The following is a 27,481-nucleotide window of genomic DNA, read 5'->3' on the forward strand; positions in this document are numbered from 1 at the left end:
ACAGGAGGTATTTAATAAATAAATGCCACAGAGCTGCTGGGCTACATAAGTATTAGATTTCACTTTTGTTATTTATATTCATAGTAGTGGTAAGAGGGCTTCCCCTGAAATTACTGGATATATTTTGTATTTATTTAAATGTGTTCAGATAGCTTCCCCCAATGAAGTGTATGCTCCATGAGACTGGGAACAGTTCTGGTTTTGTGTTGGAAGGGTGCAATGTGTTTCTCCTTTCCTAAGCATTCTTTAAGAACCAATAAAGCATGAAACAAAGCATATTAATCAAATTCACCTTGTTAAATTTTCAAACAAAACCACACATATACAGAAACACATATCAATTGTCTAGTTGAACTACTAAACTACTAAAACTAAAAAGTTGAACACGATCAAAAATGAATTTTAGAGAATAAACCTTTCATGACAAGAAGAAAAAAAAGACCATCTATCTGACTTACTAGCTCCATTGGACAGAGCCCATTGCTGAATTCTCCATGAGGTTGGTTGGAATACTGAAAAGAATACATCTATTCCCCCAGAGACTTGGGTAAGTAAGTACCTCCACAATATGAGCTCTTGGGTTTCTGACACAGTGTGTATAAAGCTGCCATCCCTCTGAAAACTGTGACTCAAAGCCCCAAGTCTCATGAAAGGTCACTTCCAGAGATGAAGGCTGTGGCACACGGTCATTGGGTTCCCATGGTACTATCTGTGTACTAGGCAGCTAGATACATTTTTGGCTTTCAGACTTCCTAGACTCAAGGAGCTTACAATCTAATTGCCAAATAAATAGATAAAAAGCAAAAATAATAACAAAAGTATATGAGAGAGAGAGACAAGGGAGCTCCTAAATTGAACCAGCAAGTTGGGAGATGGAGAGGAAAAAGTCTCTTGGGCTGCAAGAGGAGGAAAAGGACAAAGGAGACCAGAGGAAGGCTCTCCTACATTAAAGTACGAGTTATGAACAAAAGCTCAGCAAGCCGCCCGACTGCAAAGAAAAACCTTCATTAGAACGGAGGAAGAAATAGAACAGAAAGATGAGGGGAGATGAAGAGAATGGTCAGATGAAAGTGCGTGTTACCTTCTTCATCATAGTTAGACATGTCATCTGCTATCATCGTACTGAAGTCTAAAAGAAGATTCCAGGTATCTTTAGGTATTGATCGTTTATGATGTTCCTATTGAAAAAAAAGGAAAATTCACTGAAGGAAATAAACATGAAACATGTCAAACAGACAAGATGCTAGCCAACAATTGCAATGGTCAAACTTCTCACACCAATTTTTATTCCACCACACAGAATTACAATATTCTGAAGTGTGTTCAGCATGCTTTAAGCAAACGATTCAACAATGCACACGCACGCACGCACACACACACACACACACACACACACACACACACACACACACCCCTCCAAACCTTAATGAAAAAATGTAAACTTACCAACAAAAATTTGTTCCACAAGTCTAGGAATTTAAATCTCCCATTAAGTACTAAATTCCAGTAGGCAATGGCCATTTCTAGATCTGTAACATTAAAATATATTATGCACTTAAAATATTTGTCTCTATAATATTATTAAATAGCTCTAAGACTTATAAGAGTCTGGATTTGTTTTTAAATATCCAGGTGCTTAACCATATATTCAAGATCTTCCCAAAGGAAAATACTTACTAATCAAGATGAACCTACCTATAGATCAATATGCAAACAATAGCAATCTCCCACTTAAAACCTAGATTGCCCAATGACTCAGTGAAGCTGTATTTAAGGTACTCTGATTCTACTTCCCACCCTGGTCCCAAGGCAAGACACTTCCAAGAACAGTGTCATAGGAAGGTTAAAATCCAGAAGGCATGGAAGCTTTGAAAAAATACTGAGAACACAAAAATGTCTAGAACAAGAATAACAACCAAAATGTTGGTCCAGAGATGACAATGAGAAAACAGAATAGGAAAAAGCACTAAATTAGGAGTCAGAGACCTGGGCTCAAACAACACCCCCATCCTGCTGCTCATTACCCTGGTGATTTTGGCAAAGTCACGTTAACTCATCTCTGGCTTGAGCATCCCTTGTGGATAAAATGAGGTTGGGTAAGGTATCCTCTGAGGGCCCTTCTAGCTATAAATCTATGATCCTATGATCTGTGATCCAATCCCTGTTTTGTTTCCATCATGTTCTTTGATGAAAACAGTCTTTAACTTGGAAAAGGCAAAAGAATCAAAATGGAATTGAAGTGTGATGACAAGGGAAAAGAATGCCACCACTTTAACAAGTTCTGATTTTCAGGTTGAGGAAACAAAGAATTGGTCAATGTGACTGCAAAGCCAATATTAGTGATCTTAGAAATTAGAGAGAACAGGAAACATACCAGAAGAATGTTGGAGGGTTTTGGACCAAACCTGTGATTTCCTTTGTGTTGGGAGCATCTAGTGAAGAACTCCCTCTACCACAAGTTTCTCTGCCATTGACAGCCTCCAAAAGGGGACTGGGGACTGACTGACAAATCTAAGTGACTCACCTAGGGTCATATACAAGTCTGTCAGAGGCAGGACTTCAACCCACATTTCTTGTCTCTGAGGACTTCTTTCCACCCACTAGGACATGAAGCTAACCATAGTAAGAATAAAGACAAGCATATGCATTTTTTTCTCCAGGTTTCCAAAAACAGATTGATAAGTTTGAAAATGATGCCTGAAAACAAATTATGAGCTTTAAAAAAAACCAAAAGCATAACTACTAGTAACCAGCATGGGCTCATTAGGAATAAATAATACTATTGTCATTTATTTATTTATTTTTGGGGGGTGAGGCAATTGGGGTTAAGTGACTTGCCCAAGGTCACACAGCTAGTAAGTGTCAAGTGTCTGAGGGAGGATTTGAACTCAGGTCCTCCTGACTCCAGGGCTGGTGTTTTATCCACTGCACCACCTAGCTGCCCCTGTCATTTGGTTTTGACAGAAATACTAGCTAGCCCTTCTTCTCTCTTCCCAGGGCCATCTCATTCTCATTCATTCATAAGATAATGTCTATAGTGCTTCAAGGGACCCTAGATATCGCCCAGATTCAACTAGGGACTCTACAGACCCAAACGACTTAAAAATCCAGGTCTCCAAACATACATTTTATTTTGGGCTCCAGAACTGCATCTTTAACTACCCATGAGAAATCACCACCAGGATGTCCCTACTGACACCTCATACTAAGTGTCAAAAGACCCATTAATGAATAGTAGATGGAACTCTAAATTGGTTCAACTATTTTGGAAATAATATTGAATTATAACAGAAAAATTGTCAGATATGGCTGTTATGCTTTACTTTTCCTAACATTTTTTCTTTCTTATTAGGAAAGGGTTCTATACTGTGGTATGGAGGTATTTGAATGCAATATTGAGGAAAAGGGAAGATCAAAGAAAGGACAGGAATGCTGTTGAGGATAAATAGGTTAAAAATTGATGGTGGAAGGGGCAGCTAGGTGGCACAGTGGATAGAGCACCGGCCCCGGAGTCAGGAGTACCTGAGTTCAAATCCGGCCTCAGACACTTAACACTTACTAGCTGTGTGACCCTGGGCAAGTCACTTAACCCCAATTGCCTCACTTAAAAAAAAAAAAATTGATGGTGGAGAGAAGGTAGATTGCAATATATTTTGCTTTGTTTTTTCTGCAAAGGAGAACATTATTTGGAATGGAAAGGACAGAAATGGCTACTAGAAAGATGAAACTTAAGATGAAGCTGGTAAGAGAGTATCTAATGCCTCTAAGGTCAAGCCAAAAGTCCTAGGATGTAAGAACCACTGAATATGTCTGCTAGGCCACTGTCAGTGATCCTTGAAGGACCGCAGGAAACACAATACATATGATAGCACTGGAGAAAAATATCTTTCATTTGCAGGAAACAGAGAAGAATAGAATCTGCATAACACTGGTGAAAAAGTCTAACTAATTCTTGGCAAAATTCTAAAACATTAAGTAAATTTAGTGAAGAAGCAGTGATCACAAAGAGCCATGGCTCCCTTAAAAGCAAGGATGTGGACTATTTTCATTGTGTTTGTTTTTGTTTCTCTTTCTTGAGGTTTCTCCCTTTTGTTCTGATTCTTCTCTTACCACATGACTAATGTGGAAATACATTTAACATGATTGTACATGTATAGCCTGTATCAGATTGCTGCTGTCTTGGGGAGGGAGAAAAATCTGGAACTCAAAATCTTACAGGAATGAATGTTGAAAACCATCTTTTTGTGTAATTGGGGAAAAAATAAAATACCATTAAGGAACCCCCCCCCCCATCAGTGATGTTAAATTAACCTCATTTCCTTTAGAGAGGGCTATTACTAGCTGGTAGATAAGGGCAATGCTGTAAGCACAGTTTACCTAGATTTCAGCCATGTACATAATAGTGTCTCTCATGCTTTCCTTCTGCAAACAATGAAAAGATATGGGCCAAACAGTTAAGTAAGACAATTGAATGGTTCCAAAGAATAATCATTAAGCCTTCAAAGTTTAGCTGCAAGGAGGGCTCTAGTGAAGTACCCCAGGGATCTGTTATTAATCCTATGATGTTTAACATTTCTAACAAAATGATCTGAAGAAAATCCTGTATAGGAATGCTTAACAACGAGTGAGGGAATGAAGATCCACAAAGATTCTGACAGAATAGAATGTTGGGCTAGATCAAATAATATAAAATTTAATACAGATAAATGTTTTTTAAAACCACTATTAGAAGTACAAACATGGGAGGAATAGCTAGAGAGCAGTAACTGGAAAACATTGGATCTGTTGCTTTTAAGTGATTCAAGTTCAAACAGAGTCAACAATATGATAGAACAGCCAAAAAAACCTAATCTAATCTTGGGCTATATATTAAGAGAGGAAGGGTCCAGCGTGCTGTGCTTTACACTGGTCAGATCATATCTGACCAGATGTAGAGAGAAAGACATTGATATGGTGGCACAGCATCCAGAAGATGATCAGGATGAAGATACTCAAGATCACTCCATGCGATAAGTGGAAGGACTGGGTCAGAAAAGAACTCGGAGTGCATGGCTGTTATCTTCAAGTATCTGAAGGGCTGACAGATGAGAAAAAATGACCTTTTTTGCTCAGCCTCAGAGATTCAAAGGGCTTGGAAAAATAAGGAGCAGTTGCAGAGGCAGATTTAGCCTTGATATAAGGAAAAAACCCAAGAGTAAATTCTCTTTCACAAGGTGTCTTTAAGCCAAGGTTAGAGTATGAGTTATTGGAATGTTGTCGAGAAAATTCAGGTCCAAGTATGAAAAGGATTGGAAGGCCTCTGAGGTTCCTTGGCCTCCTACGGTCTAGTCTGCCCTTCCCTTGGCCATTCATCCTGTATTTTCTATGTCACCGTTACTTGTATAAGGGCCAATTCCCCACTAGAATGTATACTACATGTCGGCAGGGACTAGAGAAAAGAATCAAGATTAAAAATCATCTGAGAGGATCAAACAATTGGTCCAAATTAACAAGATGAATTTTAACCAAGAGAAAATGCAAATTCCTTAAGTTAAAAAGCCTGTGTACAGGATGGGGAGGTAGAGTTTGATGACAGTTCATGTGAAGAAGGGCAAGAGGCTGTATTTGACTGCAAACTCACAAAAAGCCAGTAAGACGTTAAAAAACCCCACCAACAACAAAAATCTACTGGTACATGATTATAAGGCTATATGAATAGAGACACAAGTTTGAAATTAAGGGAGATAAACAGTCACGCTGTACTGTACTCATATCTTGAGTACTAACTTTAATTCTAGGCACCACATTTGAAGAGAGCTACTGATGAAAAACTGGTTATGTGCCCACGAAGGCAACAAGAATGATTAGAGGGGCAGCTAGGTGGCGCAGTGGATACAACACTGGCCCTGGATTCAGGAGGACCTGAGTTCAAATCTGACCTCAGACACTTAATACTTACTAGCTGTGTGACCCTGGGAAAGTCACTTAACTCCAATTGCCTCACCAAAAAAAAAAAAAAAAGAGGAATGATTAGAGTCCAAAAACCACATGATATATAAAAAATAATAATTTTACCTCAATATAAAGATATTGACAATGGATTTTGTTCAGTTATAGGCTAGATGACCATCTAGCAGGGATGTTGTTGAGAAGATTCCTGATTTGAATTAAAGGTGGGACTAAATGACTTATTAGATTCTATGACTGTGGGAGACAGACAATGATGAAGTAAATGGCAGAAGGAAATAGATGAAGGCATAAAAAGAGAAAACCAGTCATAAAAATAAACACAAACTTAACTTTCAATTATGCATGATCATCATGGGAAAAGAGAATAGGAATACCACACAGAATAGGAATACCAAACAGAAAACTGTAGTTCTGTTGTCCCTCACCAATTTGTTTTAGTTCTCCTGTCCCTTTTAATCTTCAAAATTCTTTCTCTTGCCAAATTTTGCTCAGTTGAAGGTTCAATGTATATTTGGAAAAAATGTCAAGAGAACTGCTGTTCCTTTCTAAAATAGGGTCTTCAATTTTTACAATCCCTGTTATAGAACCCTAGTATGAAACAAAAGACACAGAAAAAACACAATTTGTCTGTCTATGCCTAGAATGTATTATATTCTTTAGAAGGTCAAGCCTTATAAATGTCAATAATGAGATGTACAACTTTTTTAGAAGTCTGAGACTAACAATAAAAGTCCTTCCTAATGTTTCATTTATCAAAATCTCAACTAAATTCCCAATTTCCTGTCAAGTTGAATTAGGAAAAATTAAAGGCATTTGTTTCACCAACTACAGCAAATGTATTACTCAATATCACAAATGAACACAAGGAAAAAAAACTTGACAAAAACCCTTTTTGCTCTTTATATCAGAAAAAACTTAGAAATGAAAATTAATCAAGGCACTCCTTATGTAAATATTTTATTTATATTGCCCTTCATTCTGAATGATTAAAATATTGTCATAATATTTCGAATTATTGTATATGAACATATACAATGAAGTCCAAAGGTCTTGACTCTGTTTCAACTTATCAGAAATCCAGAAATCAACCCAGTGAAAAAAGGAACATAAAGAAAACAGGAAAATAACTAAACCTAAGCATCCTGGTTTTATTCAACCTTTGAAAGATTTTTTCTTCCCTATAGGAATATACTCCCAATACAAACAGTGGAAAACATACGCTAATGACCAGGACTTTTGTTTTACCATTTTTGCATTTCCCCCAACTCACTATCACATGGCTCCTGTCATCCCAACCTTTCCAGTGAGTACATGGCTTCACCATCTACTTTCCTTTACTGAGAAAACAGAGGCGATTTGCCAAATCTCCCTTTCCCCCCACTCTCCATTATAATGCCTGTATAAGAACACTCATTCCTCTTTTACTCTATTAACTTCTGAAGAAGGAACCTTCTTGACAAAGTCAAATCCTTTATTTATACCTTTGATTCCATCTGCTCTTGTCTTCTCTGGCAGGCGGCCCCCACAGCCATCTTCCCACCTTCTCTAATCTTCAATCTTGCCTTTCCTATTGGTCCATTCCTTGCTACTTACAAAAAACACCCACCTCTCTCTCTGAAACTAAAAAATCCTGATTTGAACTTACTGTCTTCTTAACCTATCACCTAATTTCTCTCCTCACTTTTACAGTCAAACTCCTACAAAAAGCTATCTGTCCCAGGTGCCTCCACTTCCTCTCACTCACTTCTCAAACCCCTTGAAATTTGCATTCCAATCTCATCATGCAACCAAAATTCTCCCTTTAAAATGACCAATGACCTTAAATTGCCAAATCTGATGGCTTTTCCTTTGAAATTGCTGATCATCTTCTCTTCCTGGATTCTCTTTCTTCCCTTGGTTCTTGTAACACTGTTCTATTTTGGCTCTCCTACCACCCATCTGGCCATTCCTCTTCAATTGCCTTGGATGTGGTTCATCACCTTTCTATCACTTAATTGTGGATATTCCCCCAGGATCTGGTCTGGGCTCCCTTCTCTCCCTATACTCTCTTCCCATGGGTTTACTTATCTCTATGCAAGTGATTCTCAGATCTATAAACATAGACCTATGCTTTCTTCTAACTCCAGTCCCACATCATTAACTGTATACTGAACATTCCCATAAGCATCTCAAATGCATTATGTCCAAAACAGAAGACATTATTTTCTTCCCAAACCCACTCCTCTTCTGAACTTCCCTACTTTTGTTGAAGGCATCATAATCCTTCCAGTCACCCAGGTTCACAACCTCAGTGTATCCTTGCCTCCTCACCTTCCTTGACCTCATATATCCAATTTTCAAATATTCTTATTTCTACTTCCAGAACATTTTTCCTATCTACCCCCTTTTCTCCACTCACACGCCTATGACCTTAATTATGGCCCTCTTCACCTCTTGCCTGTTCTATTACAAAAGCCTCCTAGTTGGTTTCCTTCCCTCAAGTTTCTCATCTTTTTTTTTTTTTTTTAAAGTCAGGCAATTGGGGTTAAGTGACTTGCCCAGGGTCACACAGCTAGTAAGTGTTAAGTGTCTGAGGCCGGATTTGAACTCAGGTGCTCCTGACTCCAGGGCCGGTGCTCTATCCACTGTGCCACCTAGCTGCCCCTCTCATCTTTCAAATTGCAAATTAAAACAACTCTGAGGTATGACCTCACATTTATCAGATTGGCTAATATGACAAAAAAAGGAAAATGATAAATGTTAGAGAAGGTGTAGGAAAATTGGAACACTAATGCTCTGTTGGTTGAGTTGTGAACTGATCCAACCATTTTGGAGAACAATTTGGAACTATGCCCAAAGGGCTCTAAAACTGTGCGTACCCTTTGTCCCAGTAATACCACTACCAGGTCTATATCCCAAAGAGACCATAAAAAAGGGAAAAGGGCCCACATCTACAAAATATTTATAGTAGCTCTTTTTGTGGTGGTAAAGAATTGGAAATTGAGGGGATGCCCATCAATTGGAGAGTGGCTGAACAAGTTGTGGTAAAAGAATGTAATGTAATACTATTGTGCCGTAAGAAATGATGAGCAGAATTATTTCAGAAAAACCTGAAAAAGACGTGTAGGAATGGATGCAAAGGGAAAGGAAAAGAACCAGGAGAATGTTGTATACAGTAACAGCAACATGGTGTGATGATCAACTGTGATAGACTTGGCTCTTCTCAGCAATACAATGATCCAAGGTAATTCCAAAGGCCTAATGATGGAAAATGCTCTCCACATCCAGAAAAAGAACTGTGGAATCTGAATGTAGATTGAATTTACTATTTTCACTTTTTTTTCTTGAAGTTTTTTTCCCTTTTGTTCTGATTCTTCTTTCACAACATGACTACTGTGTAAATGTGTTTAACATGATTGTACATATATAACCTATATCAGATTGGCTGGTGTCTTGTGGAGGGGGAAGCAAAAGGAGGTAGAGAGAAAAATTTGGAACTCAAAATCTTATAAAAATGAATGTTGAAAACCATCTTTATATGTAACTATAAAATAAAATACTGGAAGATAGTGGCAGAAACTAGGCATAGACCAACATCTTACACCATACACCATAATAAGGTCAAAATGGGTGCATGATTTAGACATAAAGGGTGATACCATAGGTAAAATAGGAGAGGAAGGAGTAGTTCACCTCAGATCTATGGAGAGGAAAATAATTTATGTCCAAACAAGAGATAGAAAATATTATAAAATGCAAAATGGATGATTTTGATTACATTAAATTAAAAAGTTGCTGTATAATATATAACCTATATCAGATCGCTTTCCATCTTGGGGAGGAGGGAAGGGAGGGTGGGAGAAAAATTTGCAACTAAAAATCCTATGAACACAAATGTTGAAAAATATTCTTACATATAACTAAAAAATAATAAAATACTTTTATAAAAAAAGGAAAAAGAAGATTCTGTACAAACTGAAGTAATGTAGCCAAAATTAGAAGGGAGGCAGAAAGCTGGGAAACAATCTTTACAGCCAGTATTTCTGATAAAGGCCTCATTTCTAAAATATAAATCAAATATATAAATATATAAAATATAAATCAAATTTATAAGAATGCAAGTCATTCCCCAATTCAGAAATGGTCAAAGGACATGAACAGGCAGTTTTCAGATAAATAAATCAAAGCTATCTATTGCCATATGAAAAAATGCTCTAAATCACAACTGATTAAAGAAATGCAAATTTAAACAACTCTGAGGTACCATCTCACACCTATCAGATTGGCTAATATGACAAAAAAGGGAAAATAGAGAAGATGTTGAAAAATTGGAAGACTAATGCATTGTTGGTGGAACCGTCAACTGATCCAACCATTCTGGAGAGCAATTTGGAACTATGCCCAAAGGGCTATGGGACTGTTCATACCCTTTGACCCAATAATACCACTACTAGTCTGTATCCCAAACAGATCATAGAAGAGGGAAAAAGACCCACATGTACAAAAATATTTATAGCAGCTCTCTTTGCCATGGCAAAGAATTGGAAATTGAGGGAATGCCCATCAATTGGGGAATGGCTAAACAAGTTGTGGTATATGAATGTAATGGAATACTATTGTGCTGTAAGAAATGAGGAGGGGCAGCTTGGTGGTGCAGTGGATAGAGCACTAGCCCTGGATTCAGGAGGACCTGAGTTCAAATCCGACCTCAGACACTTAACACTTACCAGCTGTGTGACCCTGGGCAAGTCACTTAACCCCAATTGCCTCACTAGAAAAAAAATTTAAAAAAAAAAAAAAGAAAAGAAATGAGAAGCAGTAAGATTTCATAGAAACCTGGAAGGACTTACATGAGCTGATGCTGACTGAGAGGAGCAGAACCAGGAGAACATTGTACACAGTAACAGCAACATTGTGTGATGATAATCAACAGTGGTAGACTTGGCTCTTCTCATTAGTGCAATGATCCAAAACAATTTCAAAGAACTCATGATAGAAAATGTTCTCCACATCCAGAAAAAAGAACTGTGGATTCTGAATGCAGATTGAACCACACGGTTTCTACTTTTTGGATATTTATTTTTCTTTTTTGAGGTTTTTCCCTTTTGTTTTGATTCTTCTTTCACAATATGACTAATGCAGAAATATGCTTAATGTGATTGTACATATATAACCTGTATCAGATTCCTTTTCGTCTTGGGGAGGGGGGAAAGGAGGATGGGAGAAAAAATTGGAGATAAAAATCCTATGAAAACAAATGTTGAAAACTATCTTTACATGTAACTGGAAAATAAAATGCTTAAAAAAAAAAAGATTGAAAAAAAAAGTTTCTCATCTTTCCAGCCCAGCCTTTACAAAGGTACCAAAATGATCTTTCCAAAATAGAAATCTGACCAAGCTACTCTGCTGTCCAAAGAACCTCAGGGACTCCCTATTACTTCTAGAATCAAATACACCATCCTCTGTTTTGCTTTAAAGTCCTTCACAACCTGACCCCTTTTCACGCCCTCTGGGCTTCTTGCTTTACTCACAAATACCATTCTATTTCCAGTGGTCTCCCTCCCCAGTCCTCATGCCTACAATGCAAGCTCTGCTTACCTCAGGCTCTAAGGAAACAAGATTTCCATGAAAGTTCAGCTCAGATACCAGCTCCTACACAACATGAAGTTGTCCTGCTCCTTCTACCTACTAGTGCCTCACATGAATAGATGTAAAGTGAAGTAAAACCAGGAGAATAAGATATGCAAGGACTACAATCAAACAAATGGAAAAGCAGGGAGTAATTGCAATGACCAATCCTATCCCTCTGTATGAAATGAGCAGAGTTCCTTCTTCTTGGTGGTGGGAGCCCTGGCACGAAGTGCTGCCTACACTGTTGGACATAATCGCTGTTGTTCAGAGGTTTTGCTGAACCACTTATCTTTGTAACAATGGGAGTCCCCAGGAAGAGAGGGAGTAGAATACCTGGAAATGACAGATGTAAAAACAAAAGACATAAAGAAACTTTTTTTTATATGGGAAAAGGGTGGAGAAGAAAAAAGGCCCACACAGTTACAAGCCTGGTATCAATCACAAATATTTATCAAGTGCTTACTATGTGCCAAGTACTGCGCTAGGCTTGGAGGATACGAGCTTATATTCTAATGCGGAAGACAGTACGTACATATGAAATAGCAGGTACAGCACAGAAAGGAGGGCAGAAGATATGAACAGGAATTCATAGGAGATGGTAGCCAGAACACTAGCTAGCACTAAATTCCACAGCCTCATATGTCTATACACAAATGCGTTAACAGAAGGAAAATAAACAAAAGTAAATTAGAGTTCCCAATGCAAGGAAATAAACATGACAAAACAAGTATCACCAAGACTTGGTGGAATTGGACTCATGGAATATAATTCTGTGTAACTTATTAAAAGAAAAAGAATGAAATGAAAGGGATGGTGGAGTTGTACTGTATATTAAGAAGACATGGTAATACGAGGAAAGCCAAGAAACAAAAGGAGAAAAATGGTGTTGAGCATGTGAGGACAAACTGAAAAAAAAAAAGGGGGGGGGGGTTCCCAACGGAATATATTATATATACCTGGACAGAAGGAATTAGCCAAGAAGTTAAAGAATAAGTTCACAAAAATCTGAGAAAGAGGCTTGATTCTGTAGTTATGAGGGATGCCTCAATCTGAAGGCAACATCCTTGAAAGGTCAGGCCAAGACAGACAAGATCTTGGGGTCTACTATTCTGCAGGGGAGCTTGGCAAGAAGGCCTCAATCTTGCAGATGCCAAGACATGAGCAGAAGCAATCTAAGGAGGGTGAAAAGGCAAGTGGTCTGAGGGGAAGAGAACTTCACCCTGGGTTTTTTAAACCAAAGAGAGGGACTTAGACTAGAACAGAAAATCTTACAGAGGGTAGTGGAAGACCCTAAGGAGCATCTCCTTATAAAACCTCACAAAGCAGAAGTAAACGTGGTCAATAAAAGGCTTGGCATAAAAGCCAACTGTGCCACATCATACTAACACCATTTGTAGATGAAACAAGGAAAGTGTAAGAATATATTGTCATTTGCGGGACCCTGCGTTTGGCTAAGATTAGAAAGCCCCGAGCTCTCAGGGGTTTTGTCTGTGTGAGCCGGGCTGGAGCCCCTCCCCCTCCACTTCAGCAGCTGAGCTAAGAAGCCCCATGGGCCTAGGAGCCTTTGGGGGCAGCTGGTCGGCTGGACAGCTGCAGAAAGCCCCAGCTCCCTCTGCCCTGAGGGGATATACCCCAGCGATCTCCTCCAGCCTGCTGGGCACACGGCTCCCTCAAGCCCCTTGGCCGCAGCCCTAGGGCTGCCAACCAATTAGCTTGGTGTGAGTGAGCTGCCCGGCCTGAGGTTTTAGGGGAGAGAAATGTTTTTATAGCCTGGGGGATAGAGACGCAGGGAGCGGAGAAGAAGGGAGGTCGGTTGGTAAGGAGGACTGAAAAAGGAGATACAAGGAGACATGGAGCTACGGAATTGGGGTCATTGGTAGAAGGAGACGTAGAGTGGTGGAGCTATGGAGAGAGACCAAGGGGAAGATGTAGAGCAGAGGAGAGGGGCGGCTGACGGTGAGGGGGAACAGCTACCCAGAGAGAGCTACTGAGAGGGAGGAAATATGCAGGCGGCAGAAGAGAAAGATAAAAGAGAGAGTGAGTCTGGTGTCTCAAGTTCACAGATTGTATTTTGCTTTTCTTTGTCCTTATTTCTACATTTATCCCTAAGTTTATTCTTATCAGTAAACCCTGTTTTTGTGTTAAATTGAAAAGAGGCTTTTTCTTATCAGTCTGGGAGAAGCAGTTGGGGGATTTTTTTAAATAGCCCTTACAGACTGGCTTAGGCAGCTAATAGCCTATAGACAGGAAGACAGCTAGCAGCAGCTTACGGATGCCTCCAGCCAGATTACAGTTATAATTTTTCAACCAGCCAGGAGTTTACAGATTAGACAGCAGTTAATATATTTTTTTCAAAAGCAAACAGATGTTTATACTTAGTTCCAAAACAATCTCTTTTTATCATCAATGATAGTGTGAATGGTCAGCCGTGAGCCCTAACACTGTAATCCTCAATGAGCTGATAGAATGAGTGGAATATGAACTAAAGGAGATGAAGCTGGACAGGAGCTGCACAGACCAAGTGCCCACTGAAGAAACCCATGGAGGAAATGATAGAATAGGAAAGCACCCAGGGATAATTTCAACAGATATCTCAGGGAGGAGAGAATTTCTCAAAAAATGAAAAAGAAAAAAAATCAAATATTACCCTCAAAAGTAACAAAAAAATGAATACTCCATAACCTATGTGAATATATGTTCACATAATATGTATGAGAAAATCCAATCTGTATGGATGGTATCCCCAGATCCCTAACAGGGCCTCTCTCTGTTTAGCATGTCATGCCTAGTGCTTAGTGGTGTCTAGCAAAGAGTAGGCACTTAATGCTTATTGACTGACTCATATGAAAGACCAATAGTGCAGAGAAGAGCCAGATGTTTATAAGAAATAAAGACATGAGAGTAAAAAGATATCCTTAAAGGCTTTCTCTCAATAAGGTGTCACTCAGGAACATATTCACATGGGAATGATTTGGTTAGAAAAAGAGCATTTGTGTAAGGAAAATGATAAAATCAGCTGTGAAACCACAGTCTGTCACAGCATCTACAGAAAGGACCGCAGCCTGGTCTGAGGGCCAGATGGCGCACTGCCCCTGACAAACACAGTGAAAAGGCCTGTGTGAAGGCAGGACAATGACCAAGGTAAAGATGGTGTAAGTCATTTGCATATGATGATTTCTAGAGTGGTCAAGTTTAACTGACAAAACTCTAACTCCAATAACTGAAAACTGCTGGGACAGGTACAGAAGGGTTTCTGGGTTCATAGCTGAGAAAAAGCTACATCTCTTCAGTTTTACCTCATAAGGTAAATATGAATCGCTGACCAATGGGAGGATTGAATTTGAGGCACTGGGAGAGGGAAAAAAAAGCCAGAAGAAGCTACAGAGAGAGGCAAAGAGCCCAGGAAAAGCCACAAGAAGGAGGAGACAGACGGCTGAGAAAAACTGGTGCGGCTGCTGGGGGCTCAGAGAGTGAGCTGGGCCTGGTGGCCGGGTAGGTACCCTGTTGTAGCTGACAACCTGCGAGAGAAGACACTCCTCACAAGGGCCTGGTAGTTCTCTACAATTCAACAGGGAAAAAGCGAGGCAAAGACCAGAAGAAGAGTTAGGAGCACAGAAGCAGCTTTCTGGGTACAGATTTTTCCTGAAGGGAGCAAGAATATCAAGGCACATGGGTTTTCCTACTCTTACGGGACGTCTGCCTAGATTTCTCTAAGTGTGGGCACACTCCTCCCCATGGCTACTACATGTACTGGGGGAGGAATGTGATCCAGGCCAAGGGGTGGATTATGATTTTCCAATCATTCCTGATTTTGCCTCCTACCAATAATTGTTCTGATTATTGCTGCTTTTGCCTTATTAAGTAAAAGTTAAATAATGTTTTATGTTTAAGGGTTAATAGTAACTAATTCTGTGTAAATGTGAGGCTTATTGGTAGGGCTTTAAGAATGGCATGTGGAAACACACACGTTACCATTCTACTATCCTGAAAATAGAGAAAGCGAGCAGTAGTCACAGTGATTTTAGCCATAACAAGCACCCAAGTGGAAAAAGATCCTAGAGCTATACTTGGGTCCCAAACACCAACCTTACAAATATATAAGAACAACTCGCCAAGTTTCCTGTGAAAAAGAACCAGGGGTTTTAAGTAGGTTACAAGCTGTTGCCGTAACGGGGAAAGAATAAGCTTTAGAAAAGCATCTGAGTCTCTCCTAGCCTTCAGAAGAGGAGAGCTGCCCCACACACTGCTCTGGTTGGGCCATACAAGGAACACTTAGACCGGGGCGTCAAACTTCAGTAAGGATGCTGACCAGCTGAAGTTCCAGAAAAGGGCAACCAGAACTGGAAGACTTGAGAATGTCGATCAATTAGCAGGTATTTATTAAGCACCTACTATGTGCCAGACATTGTGTTAAGCACTTGAGATACAAATACAATGAATAAAACAATCTCTACTCAATAGGAGCTTACAACTCTAGGTGACACATGGGTAAAGACCACTGGATTTGGGGTCAGGAAGACCTGAGGTCAAAACCTATACCAGATACTAATAAACTGTGTGACCCTGGGCAAGTCATTTAACCTCTCTCAGCCTCGGGTTCCTGATTTGTAAAATGGGGATAACAACGGCCCCTACTTCACAGGGGTTTTGTGAGGATCAAATATGTACAACGTTCTGCAAACCCTTTGAGCTCATAAAAATGTCTGCTACTCTAGCAAAAGAATTGGAAACAAAGTAGATGCCCATCAACTGGGAAATGGCTCAACAAACTGTGGTAAATGAATATGATGCAACATTACAGTGCTGTAAAAAAGATGTGTATGATGAATATAGAGAAGTGTGGAAAGAGCTACATGAACTGATGCAAGAGCCAAGAAGACAATATGCACAGACTACAATGTAAATGAAGAGAACCACAGCAACAAATCAAAAATAAATGTGATGAAATCACAAAGATCAAGCAGTACTTGAATGAATGAAGAGATATGAGGACACCCCCAACCTTGGTGGAGGTGGGAGATCCACATATTACAAGGGATGTCAGATTTTTTTCAAGGTATCAATCAGTTATGCTGATTTTTTTCCTTTTTCCATAAAAATACTATTTGTTACATTGGCTGGCTCTTTGGGTGGGGGATACTTCAGATGACTATGATGATATAACATCAATAAACAGAAGACATCAATAAAATGCTATTTTAACAGAGGGGATAAATACAAAAGATACAAAATAGGAAGGGTTTGGTTTTTTTTTTTTGGGGGGGGGGTTAGTAGAGAATCAGGAAAGGCTCCATGTAGAAGACGGTGGTTACACTGTGTACTGAAAGACTGGAGAGGTTCTAGGAGGCAGAGGTGAGGAGGGGCACAGTCCAGGGAGAAGCACAGAGATGGAAAAAGAGAAAGGCTGTGTTCACAGAGGGTGGAAGGGGGAGCTCTGCACAACAAGGCTGGAAAGTCAAGTTAAGGCCTGGCTGTGTAGGGACTTGAAGGCTAGAGAGAGGAGTTTATCTTTGATCCTGGAGACAACAGAGAACCACTGTAGCTGAATGATAGGGAATGACCTGGTCAGACGTGGGCTTGAGGACAAATCACATTTTTGGTAGTGTTTCCAGGTGAGCTACAATGAGGAAAGACATGAGGCAGGCATACCAATGAAGAGTCTTGGGCAAGAATCAAGGTAAGAGACCATGAGGAGATGAATAAAGGTGGTAGCTGTACAAAGAAAGAGGAGTCAGCTTCAGGAAATGATGTGAAGACACAAAGAGCAAGATCTGGCAGCTGATTTGGCTATGTGAGATGAAAGAGACTGAGGAATTGACAATAAATGCCAAAGTTATTAATTTAGGATAATGGAAGGACTGTTGTACCATCTGAAAAAAGATGAAAGGAACTATTGAGAAGAATCAGGAGGGCAGCTAGGTGGCGCAGTGGATAAAGCACCGGCCCTGGATTCAGGAATACCTGAGTTCAAATCCGGCCTCAAACACTTGACACTTACTAGCTGTGTGACCCTGGACAAGTCACTTAACCTCTGTTGCCCCGCAAAAACAAACAACAAAAAAAGAGAAGAATCAGGGAAGAAATGATAGCCCTTAGAGTATGTGAAGGTTTATCATCGAGGAGCGGGGCCAGATTTGTTCTGCAAGGCCCTTCAGGGAAAATTAGGAGCAACAGATAAAGCTGCAAACATCAACTTCCCCCAAATGGAATGGGCTGTTTGGGGGCTGTGGTGTTTCCCCTTACTGCAGGTCTTCAAAGAAAGGTTGCTATTGAAGAGAAGCCAATTCTTAGATGCCGCACCTCTCAGTTAACTGAGTGACTATGAAGATGTGACCTGTAGAAGCCAAAATATTGCCTTCCTACATTTAAAAAAAAAAATCAAGGGTATCCTGACTGCATGCGCACAAATTCACAAATATTTTTACAGTGGAGAAAAACCCAGGACTGTGGGTTGGTAGGTATTGTCATCTTCTTGGTTGCCTCTATTTTAGCAATGGTATGGTCATCTTTTCTATTCATTTGGAATCTTCCTCTTTCTAAGGTCCTGAAAACCCATCCCTAAGAATCTAAAATTGTGTAACCTCCAGCCTGGATAGTTTTGTATGGAAATATTTGGTTGGGTCCAGCCACTTTTTCCAACTTTTTCTTCACTTATCACTGAGATTCCCTAACCTAGAACACTGGGTGAAACCTACATGTTGTGTATCTACTACCATCACCAATGAAAATAGACTTTGAAAACCATTATCAGCAGACTTGTTCCATTCAAGTCAACCAACTGTCTGCCATGTTAACCATCCTTAAACATGAAGATGTCACTTACTCAAAAAACTTCAATAGATCTTTATTTCTTGTCTAAAGTTTAGAATTATCTGATCTACATACTTTGTTACTTCTCTCCTCTAGTCAGGCCTCTCCTCTTCCAATTCAAGTTGGTGCCCTCCTGCTCTGTGTCTTAGCTATTCCCATTCTACCCATACTTTCAGACTCAACCCAAGTCTCGGCCCCTTCATCAACATTTTCACAACTCTTCCAGCCTCCCTTGAACTCCCATTTTCTATGTGCACACTACACAATGTAGCACTTTAATATAATTCATAGAATTTATATAATTGAAATACTCATTAAGGTTTCCTGGTCTGAAGCTCCTTCAGGATAAGATGATAAGATCAAAGATCAAGAGCTGAACTTCAGAGGGTGACCTAGACTGGCCAATCCTCTTATTTTACAGATAGAGAAACTGAGGCTCAGAGGAGTAAATAATATGCCTAAAGTCACTCAGGTATAAGAAGCAGAGCCAGACTTAGAGCCCAGGCCCTCTGACTCCAAATCTAGGGCTCTTTCCACCTCACCATACTGCCTCCCACATCTGTTACCCCAGAATACAAAATATGCAATACAGAAGGAAAAAACCACACATGACTGATATATGTACACAAATCTATTTAAATATTCACTAATATTACATAGGTATAACACCTATTTGTCAGAGAAAATTGGTTTATCCAAACATTCTCTTATCCAGAAATATCCACTCGCTGGAACTTCTAATTGTTCTATAGAACAATTTAGAATAATGACTAGAGAAGTCAAAAAATTCTCAAGTGCTTTTTGAATACTGTGATAACAATTGTAGTGTTAAGTACATATTGCTGTATGCTCCTGACTTGCAGAGTAGGGATTCATACACAGTATATACATACATGATATGGTAGCTCAGTTTATCCAGGTATCCCCAACAATGCTGGACAGATATAGGTTGTGGCTCTGTGATAGGTAGAGCACTCCCACAGAGTAAGACATATAACTTTCTACATGGAAAGAAATTATCAAGAGACATAATTTGTAGCAAAAGGGATTAAAAAAAAATACACACCTAATCCTTTTTGTCCTGGATTCTTTGCAAAATTGAAAGTAAACTGGTAAAAATCCTTAAATCGTCCTGGCTCTTTCAACTCTTGTTCCATCTTGGGTATCTGGGCCTTTAGCTTTTCTATGCTGTCACATCTATATTTTAAAGTTAATTCAGAAGTTACTTTTTTACTTATTTAATTTATTACAAACATTCATCCTTATTTTATAAAACACAATTTTAAAAAACAATTTTCAGAAGTTAAAATTTCATCCCTTAGATTTAATATATTCAGTAGAACTACACTAATGCTCATGAGAAATGCACTTTTTTTAAAATCTAAAGAAATTTGAATTTCCTAAAATAACTAAAAAACTAAATTAGTAAACATTTAATCATTTGAAATGAACTAACAAAGTGCTTCCCGGTAAAAATTCACTTTAATGGCTAGATAAAAATAATAAAATGATTTATAATTTGTATAACAAAGTATTCATCAAAGCAGTATCAGACAATTTCTTTTTTTTCTTTCTTTTTTTTTTTTGCGTGGGGCCGGTGCTCTATCCACTGCGCCACCTAGCTGCCCCATATCAGACAATTTCAGCAAAGTAAGTTTTTATCAGCAAACAGATGCTCCTAAAGTTCAAAAATATTTCAAAGATTACAAGTTGAAGAATAGTTGCTAATATGCATTTTAAGAGGAAGTTTCTTATTTCTTTGGAGGAAGTTATAAAAGCTCCATACAGCAATGAAATCACAGGTTTGGACTTCAAAAAAAAGCTGGGTAAAAATTCAGTTCATAATTTTATTCTTATTTAAGTGACTAAACATTTTAGTCAGCTGCTCACCCCTTTTTAAAAATAAAAAGTCACATTACTGCATGATTAATGAAATAAAAATCAGTTAAGTGATTCTATTATTTACAAAGCATTTTACTTTTAAGTTCAAAGTATATTATATCTATATGTAGAAAATCTTACTGTCTTTATAATACATGACTAAGAAAATGAACAAAAATATAAATATTCTTTTTAATATATTAAATAACCTATCAATCCATAATTTTTAAACCCATCTATGCCATTGTCCAAGGTATCAATACTTTATTTCGAAATATGATTTTGAATCTCATTTAGTTATATTGTCACTTCAGTTTTAGATAGGAAAAAAGAAAAAAATAAAATATCTGGAAATTCCAATAAATTCTAATAAATCTACTTCAGCAAAGCAGTAGCACTACTATAGAAAATTCCATGTAGTGGCCAAAAACCAAAAGGATTTGCTTTATTCACCATCCAGATTGAATTACCAGGAAACTCCCCAAATCCTCAAGTTCTGGGAGGAAGTTATACAACTAGTTCTACCCATGACTCGTACTAGTCTACTTATTCAAAGCTATATATAATAGCAGAAACTGAATTTAGGGCTAATGAAATAGTCGGATTTAAGCAACCTACCACCTCAAAAATGCTATGATTCCCAACATTTCTATGTTCTAAACAAAATTCACAAACAATTGAAGCTGGAAGAAATGTTAGGGATAACCTAATTAATGAAATCGCCTCTTTTTTATAGATCAGGACAGCAAGACTGAGAGGTTGACAATATTGCCTCTATTGCTCACGTATTAATCTGTGGAAAATTATAAAGATAATTCATTTTAATTTTTTACATGTGAAAAAGCAAGGATGAATAGCTTGGTAAAAATATTTTACAAATTGTTATGTATCAGTGCCAAGACCAGGAAACTAAAAATTAAGTCAACTGCACAAATAAGAACCTTTCTAAAAATGGCCCCTAAAAAGATGATTTCTATACATATGGATTATAGTCAAATCTTAAAATTAACAGCTTCTACCAATTGGAGAAACTTTAAATGCTTCAGATCGTGTACTCAGTTTTTCCCACCTGCTGTATACTCACCCTAATTCTGTCATGCCGTCCATGAACTCCTGCTTTGAGAATTCACACTGTGTTGCTGCTCTGAACTTCCAAGCAATGATTAGTACACTAATACTGGCTGGGTCAAGTGCCAGGTCATCACAAAATTGCTGTATACCATCTATACCAATTTTATTTTCATCTTGAGGATCTTAGAAAAATAAGAACAAAATAATAAGGCAAAAGAAAAATGACCAAGTTCTCTGGTTCTATTGCACATCACTGTTTCCATGCTTCTTAAAACAAGGTCTTCATAAGAAACAACACTGCTTTTAAGGTCCCATTTTAAAACTGTGCTCTTAACAATTTAGTAACAGTTAAAATGCCAATAAAACATTTTCCTCACAATATTTTGTTTTTGTTTTTGCAGGGCAATGGGGGTTAAGTGACTTGCCCAGGGTCACGCAGCTATTAAGTGTCTGAGGCCACATTTGAACTCAGGTACTCCTGCTTTATCCACTGCGCCACCTAGCTGCCCCCCTCACAATATTTTAAAATCAACACATAGAAACCCCCTACCCCTCACCTCCACCCAAAGCAAAGTCATGGACATGACAGAGAGCTTTGCTTGTACTTGGGACACTCTTCCATACTCACACACATTCAGAAAATCAGTCACCTTTAAACAGGAATGTGACCTCTGAAAGAAGTATTAAAAGTCATGTTTTGTTTAGTCATTCTCTGATTGATCATCACAACAGAATGAAATTCCTTTTCTCTTATGAACAGTTTGACCACAGCAGAACATTATATTCTCAATTTGAAGAAATCACCAATATAATTATAAAATGTGCCAATTAACCCAATGGTACTGGCAAGAATCCGTCCAATTTAAAGGAAAGCTACTTGCTCAGCAGGCCCCAAAATTTTCTTTTGTCATTTATCAAAAAAATTCATCAGTTGACTCAAAGGGAAAAGGAAAGAAAACGGACTCCCCTACTATTCTTGAATTAGGAAATGGAGAGTGAAAGAATTTCTTCCAGTAAAGAAAATGAACAGACCTCTGACTTTCCTAAGGTTAAGAATTCCAAGGTACACAAGAGGCCCAATGATCACTTCCATCCAAACTGAGTGTAAGCTAAACAGCAGCCTCCAAGCTTGCTGGCAAAAGTTATGGACAATGTTACTTTAAAATTGTTCTGAATATCCTATACATTGATATCACCATTCTCTCAAAACTCTCCCAGGAAAGAGATAAAAATTATACTTTGAAAAGATCACTGCTTCAAAAGTGAAAAAAATAGACAAATAAACCACCAGTCCCAGGATAAGCACGATGGACCTTCTTTAGAGGTCGTCTTGTCCAGTCTAAAGGTCCTGGCAATTCCAGGTCCACAGATTCCAAGGACAGTTCTCTTCTCGTCACTCACCACACTGCTAAATGTGAAGACCACACAAGAATGTTTCCTGGTGATTACAGCTTTCCACAACAGCTTGGTCTGGTAACTTCAGTTGATAACATATTTATTGAGAGGAATGCTATATACACACGAGTCATATAAACTAGAAACTACTGGAAAATTAAAGCACTCACCTTTGTATCTATTGTATAGCTGTTCTAACTTCTTTCTGTCTAATGATCCTTTAACACTTTCTCGTATATAAAGTTCAGGATTTTGAAAAAAATTGTCTGTTGCAACATCTAACTTCCAGTCATTTTGAGACAGACAACTCACAGCTGTTTTTTCACTAGATTGTGTGAAGATCATAAACTGACGAACTTTATCCTTCTGCGATGATTTCAACTTGTTCTAGTGGAATCAGAAAAGAAAGCAGAAATGAAATATATAACAACCAACAAGAATGAATATTTCTACTGTAGCCTACTTTGATTTCTACTTTTGTTCTCACTAAAAACTATGACATATTAATGAGATATACTTTCAATCAAATAATATTCACTATAAGTTTTAATACGAAATAAACATGATCACTTATCTGTATTTTGAGAAAGGAAATAGAAACAAAGAGTCTACCTAATTTATTTCACATTCCCTTTTTTTAATCTTCTTATAGTTTTCACTATCTAGAAGGAGATACAGAATTTGCTCTAGTATCCAAGAGACTTCTACCAGACTCTGGTCTTTCTCTCTTTGGTTTCCTTTTCCCCCTGACCTCCAATCACTATCCCTGATCCAAATAAAAAAAAAAAAATGGGGGGTGGGGGTGGGCAATATAGGTTAAGTGACTTGCCCAAGGTCACACAGCTAGTAAGAGTCAAGTGTCTGAGGCCAGATTTGAACTCAGCTCTTCCTGACTCCAGGAACAGTGCCCTATCCACTGCACCACCTAGCTGCCCCCGTTGATCCAAATTTCTTAACGGCTCCTTAACAGAGAAGCATTATTGTCTGGTCCAGAAAATTCCTCATTTCTTCTGACCCAAAGAGAGAAGAAGCAGAGAACAAGGGTGTAAGTCTTGTCTACCATCATGAGCTTCCCTGCAAATACTTATTCTCAAAGCTTCCCTCCTCATCAGTTGGTTCACTATTATTTTCTGCCTCTCTGCCACCCTCCACAGTACCTGCTCCAACAAACTCTATGAGGATGCCCGTACCTGAGCTATGGCCAAGAATTGGTACAGGGGCTGGCAAATAATAAAAAGCAACCTGCATAATGAGGTTAAACATGTAAACTTAATGATTTGAGTCAGGGAACATTGAATTTTAAGGCTAGAAGGAACCAAGCAATCATCAAGTCCAATCCATTTATTTATAGTAGAGGAAAGCAAGACTTAGAAAAGTTAAAAGATTTGTTTGAGCTCTGGTGAAAGGGAACCCCTTATGTCCCAAGGCAGTCCAATTCAATTCTGGGTGGCTCTGATGGCACATTTTTCTTGGGTTGGCAACAATGCCAACCCACTGCCCCTAACATGGTTTGGTTCTCTAGGGTCACACAGAAGAAATCTAATCTCCCTTCCACAGGATGGGCAATTTAAAGGATGGAGCATAGGCAAAATTATGTGGGCTTCACTTTCCACTGTGGTGGGGGCAAAGGACCTAACAGATGTCCTTATACTACAAGGAGACACCACAGGCATCATTTAGTGGAGTGAGAGATACTGAGGCACAAAGCTTACTGATTAGAGGTAAGGGTAGAAATTAAGAGGCAGACTAGTAGAAAGGAAGAGAGTGAAGGGTAAAGGTCCCTTTATTGGGGAGCCCTCTGCCAGGATAGAAGATGGGACTGGAGATCAGTCTATAGGAAAATACACTAGACGAGAATTCTGTATCCTAGTTGAAGCTCTGGAACTAATCATGTGACCATGGGCAAGGGTCTCTAAGCCTGTTTCTTCACCACTAAAACAAGGGGTGTGGACCCCATGATCTAGCTACGGTTACTTCTCACTCTAAAATTCTATGCCTAGGATGCCTTCAAGTACTTGAAGACCTCCACCATCCCTCCCAACTCCCTGTTCTCTTCTCCAAGTTAACAGACCTTAGGTCCTTCAACTGATTCTCATGAGGCATAATCTCTCAAGGCCCTTCTTTTCACCAACCTAGTCAGCCTACTCATTGGATCACCAATGTCCTTCTTAGAATTGTCTCCTAGTAGTGAACACAATATTCCAAATGTGTTCTAATGACTGCCTCAGTCCTCCAGTCCTGTGATTTTGTGAGTGTAGGAATACCCCCTGCTAATACAGAGCAGCTGAAACGTAATCTTACAGAGCTCTACCTGGGTCCTGCAGCTTAAATGGCCTGTCCTTTGTCATGTAGCTGATATATACTGTGAGGCCTTGAATACAGGTCTTCTTGACTCCAAAGCTGGCCTCCTATATACCATACTGCTTGTCCTGGGCATCATGCTTCTGAATACAGTCTAAAATCATGATAATTTTTTGGCTATCATATCAAACTGTTGACACAGATTGTGCTTGAAGTGCACTATTATCCACATATCTTTTTCAGTGGAATACAGTCTTGCCTCTCTCAAGCTGATTTTTGTAAATCATGTGCAAGACTTCAATTCCCCCCCCCCCAATTCCACCTTTTAGACTTGGCCAAATGTTCTAATTGATTCATATATTTTAAAATCTTGATACTGTCCACACTTTTGTATTCATCCTTGGTTACCTGCCCCTGTTTCCATCTTCTGAACATGTCTTTTTAAAATTTAAGTTGGTTGGGGAGTTCCTTGAAATCCATATTAGTCTCTTTAGACAATTCCCCCTCTTCTTTCTCATTGCCCAAGGTCACACAGCTAAGTGATAGTGAGCCAGAATTAGAATCCAGGTCTGAATCCCAGTCCAGAGATCTTTCTACTAAACTATGCTGCTCCCCGTGGATAAATATTTATAAAGCATTTTGAACTTTTCAATAAAATATCAAAGTTCAGAACATGAAAAGCCAAATGGCTTAATGCTAACATTAAATATATGGGACTAATAAGGAACAAATATGCTTCAAACGAGGTTTAATTATATATTTCCCCCCTCAAAACCAGTACTGCTTATGAGTAAGTTTGAAATTGACCTCTCTTCTTTAAAAGTGATGGTCCTGTTGTATAATTATTAATTTCTAAACTAATTAAATTTCAATAGCAACCCTACCTTGGAAGGGGTTGTTTGGTTTTGCTGAAAATAGAAGGGGAGGGAGCTTCTCATTTGGGATAAAATTACCAATCCTCTCCTCAAGTACTTTATGGAAAGGTTACTTCAGGGACAAGCAACATGCCAGCAGTGACCATAAGCTACCCTCCTAACTTGTTCTAAAAATGACAGAAAGCAGTTTTAAAAAGAGTTCAATGTGTATTCATACGTGAACCCAGAGAATACCATTTACATATCCAATATCTCAACATATTTCCCTGAAGTTTTCTACATTTTGAAAAAGCACTTTCTCCCCAGAATTTTAAGTTTCATATTCATTACAGTAAAATGCTTTGGGGTTGAGAGAAGGGGTCACAGGGAGATTGAAGGGCAAGAACAAGTTTTAGTTAAAATTTCTACTTAATTCAGAGAATTAACCAAGAAAACATTTTTGTTTCAATCTTTATAGCAGAAAATGTGTAAATGATATTCATAAAATGTACTGGTGTACATAGGGCCCTAAATGAAGTACACTGAAAATACTTGTTCTGTTTCAACTCCTACTTGAATAGGGATTGGTTGTTCTAACACTCCCAATAAACAGCCACCTGGCCTCTACTGGGGCCCTCCCTACACTTCCCAAGGCAGCCCACACTATTTTGAGACAACTCCAGAAGGGTTAGGAAGACCTTTATTAATAGTGAACTGGGGGGGGGGGGAGGCAGCTAGGTGGTGCAGTGGATAAAGCACTGGCCCTGGATTCAGGAGGACCTGAGTTCAAATCCAGCCTCAGACACTTGACACTTACTAGCTGTGGTGACCCTGGGTAAGTCACTTAACCCTCATTGCCCCTCCAAAAAAAAAAAAAAAGAATAGTGAATTTCAATCTACTCCTCTTCATTTTGCCCCTCTGAGATGAAGTAAAATAAATCTAATTCCTTGTCCACATGACAGTATTCTAAAATACTTGAAGATAGTTACCTTATCTCCCCTAAGACTTCCCTTGTACAGGCTAAGTACCTGATATGACATGGTTTCAAGTCTCCCCAACATGCTGGTAATTTGACAATGGTCTTAAAGTGTAGAGCTTATATTTAAGAAATTTTAAAAATATATATTTAAGGTAAGACCAGGAAAGAGTATATGGAGCAAGGAACTATAATATCCCTTGTTCTGGCTACTCTACTCTTATTAATGTACCCAGAGATCACATTAGTTTGGGGGGATTTTTAAAAAACTACCACATCACACCGTTAACTCATGTCAAGTAAGTAGTCCACTAAAACTCTCGGTCTTTTTCTCATAAACTGTGGCATAGACTTAAGTCACCAGTAGGTAATGTGTAGGAGGATACTTCATGCTATCCCAGTAACAAAGTAGAAGATAAAGTTCCTGTGCACAGGGATAGACTTTGGTTGCCTTGACTTTCTTTTAAAAATAATCTGATCTATATAGAGAAAGACAGAGACAGAGACAGAGATATACATATATATATATATATTTAAAAACATAATCTATTCTTATTCATTTGATGGCATTTGTTTCTTAAAGGTTAGTTGTAAACCCAATCAAAAGAAGGTTTTAATATACTTTAATAAATA

General features: G+C 38.6%; 1 protein-coding gene across 2 annotated transcripts in view; it reads right to left on the bottom strand.

The window, feature by feature from the left end:
* DCUN1D1 (defective in cullin neddylation 1 domain containing 1) overlaps positions 1 to 27,481 on the bottom strand; it is a 46,916-nt gene that overhangs the window by 4,846 nt on the left and 14,589 nt on the right. For both annotated transcript variants that reach the window (XM_043992161.1, XM_043992162.1), the window contains exons 2-6: positions 22,887 to 23,103; positions 21,335 to 21,503; positions 19,436 to 19,566; positions 1,447 to 1,529; positions 1,082 to 1,178 (exon numbers count right to left, since the gene is read on the bottom strand). In XM_043992161.1, the coding sequence (XP_043848096.1) occupies positions 1,082 to 1,178; positions 1,447 to 1,529; positions 19,436 to 19,566; positions 21,335 to 21,503; positions 22,887 to 23,103 (697 nt within the window). The remainder of the gene's footprint in view (positions 1 to 1,081; positions 1,179 to 1,446; positions 1,530 to 19,435; positions 19,567 to 21,334; positions 21,504 to 22,886; positions 23,104 to 27,481) is intronic.

Source organism: Dromiciops gliroides, chromosome 3 (assembly GCF_019393635.1).
Source record: "Dromiciops gliroides isolate mDroGli1 chromosome 3, mDroGli1.pri, whole genome shotgun sequence".
Lineage (NCBI taxonomy): Eukaryota > Metazoa > Chordata > Mammalia > Microbiotheria > Microbiotheriidae > Dromiciops > Dromiciops gliroides.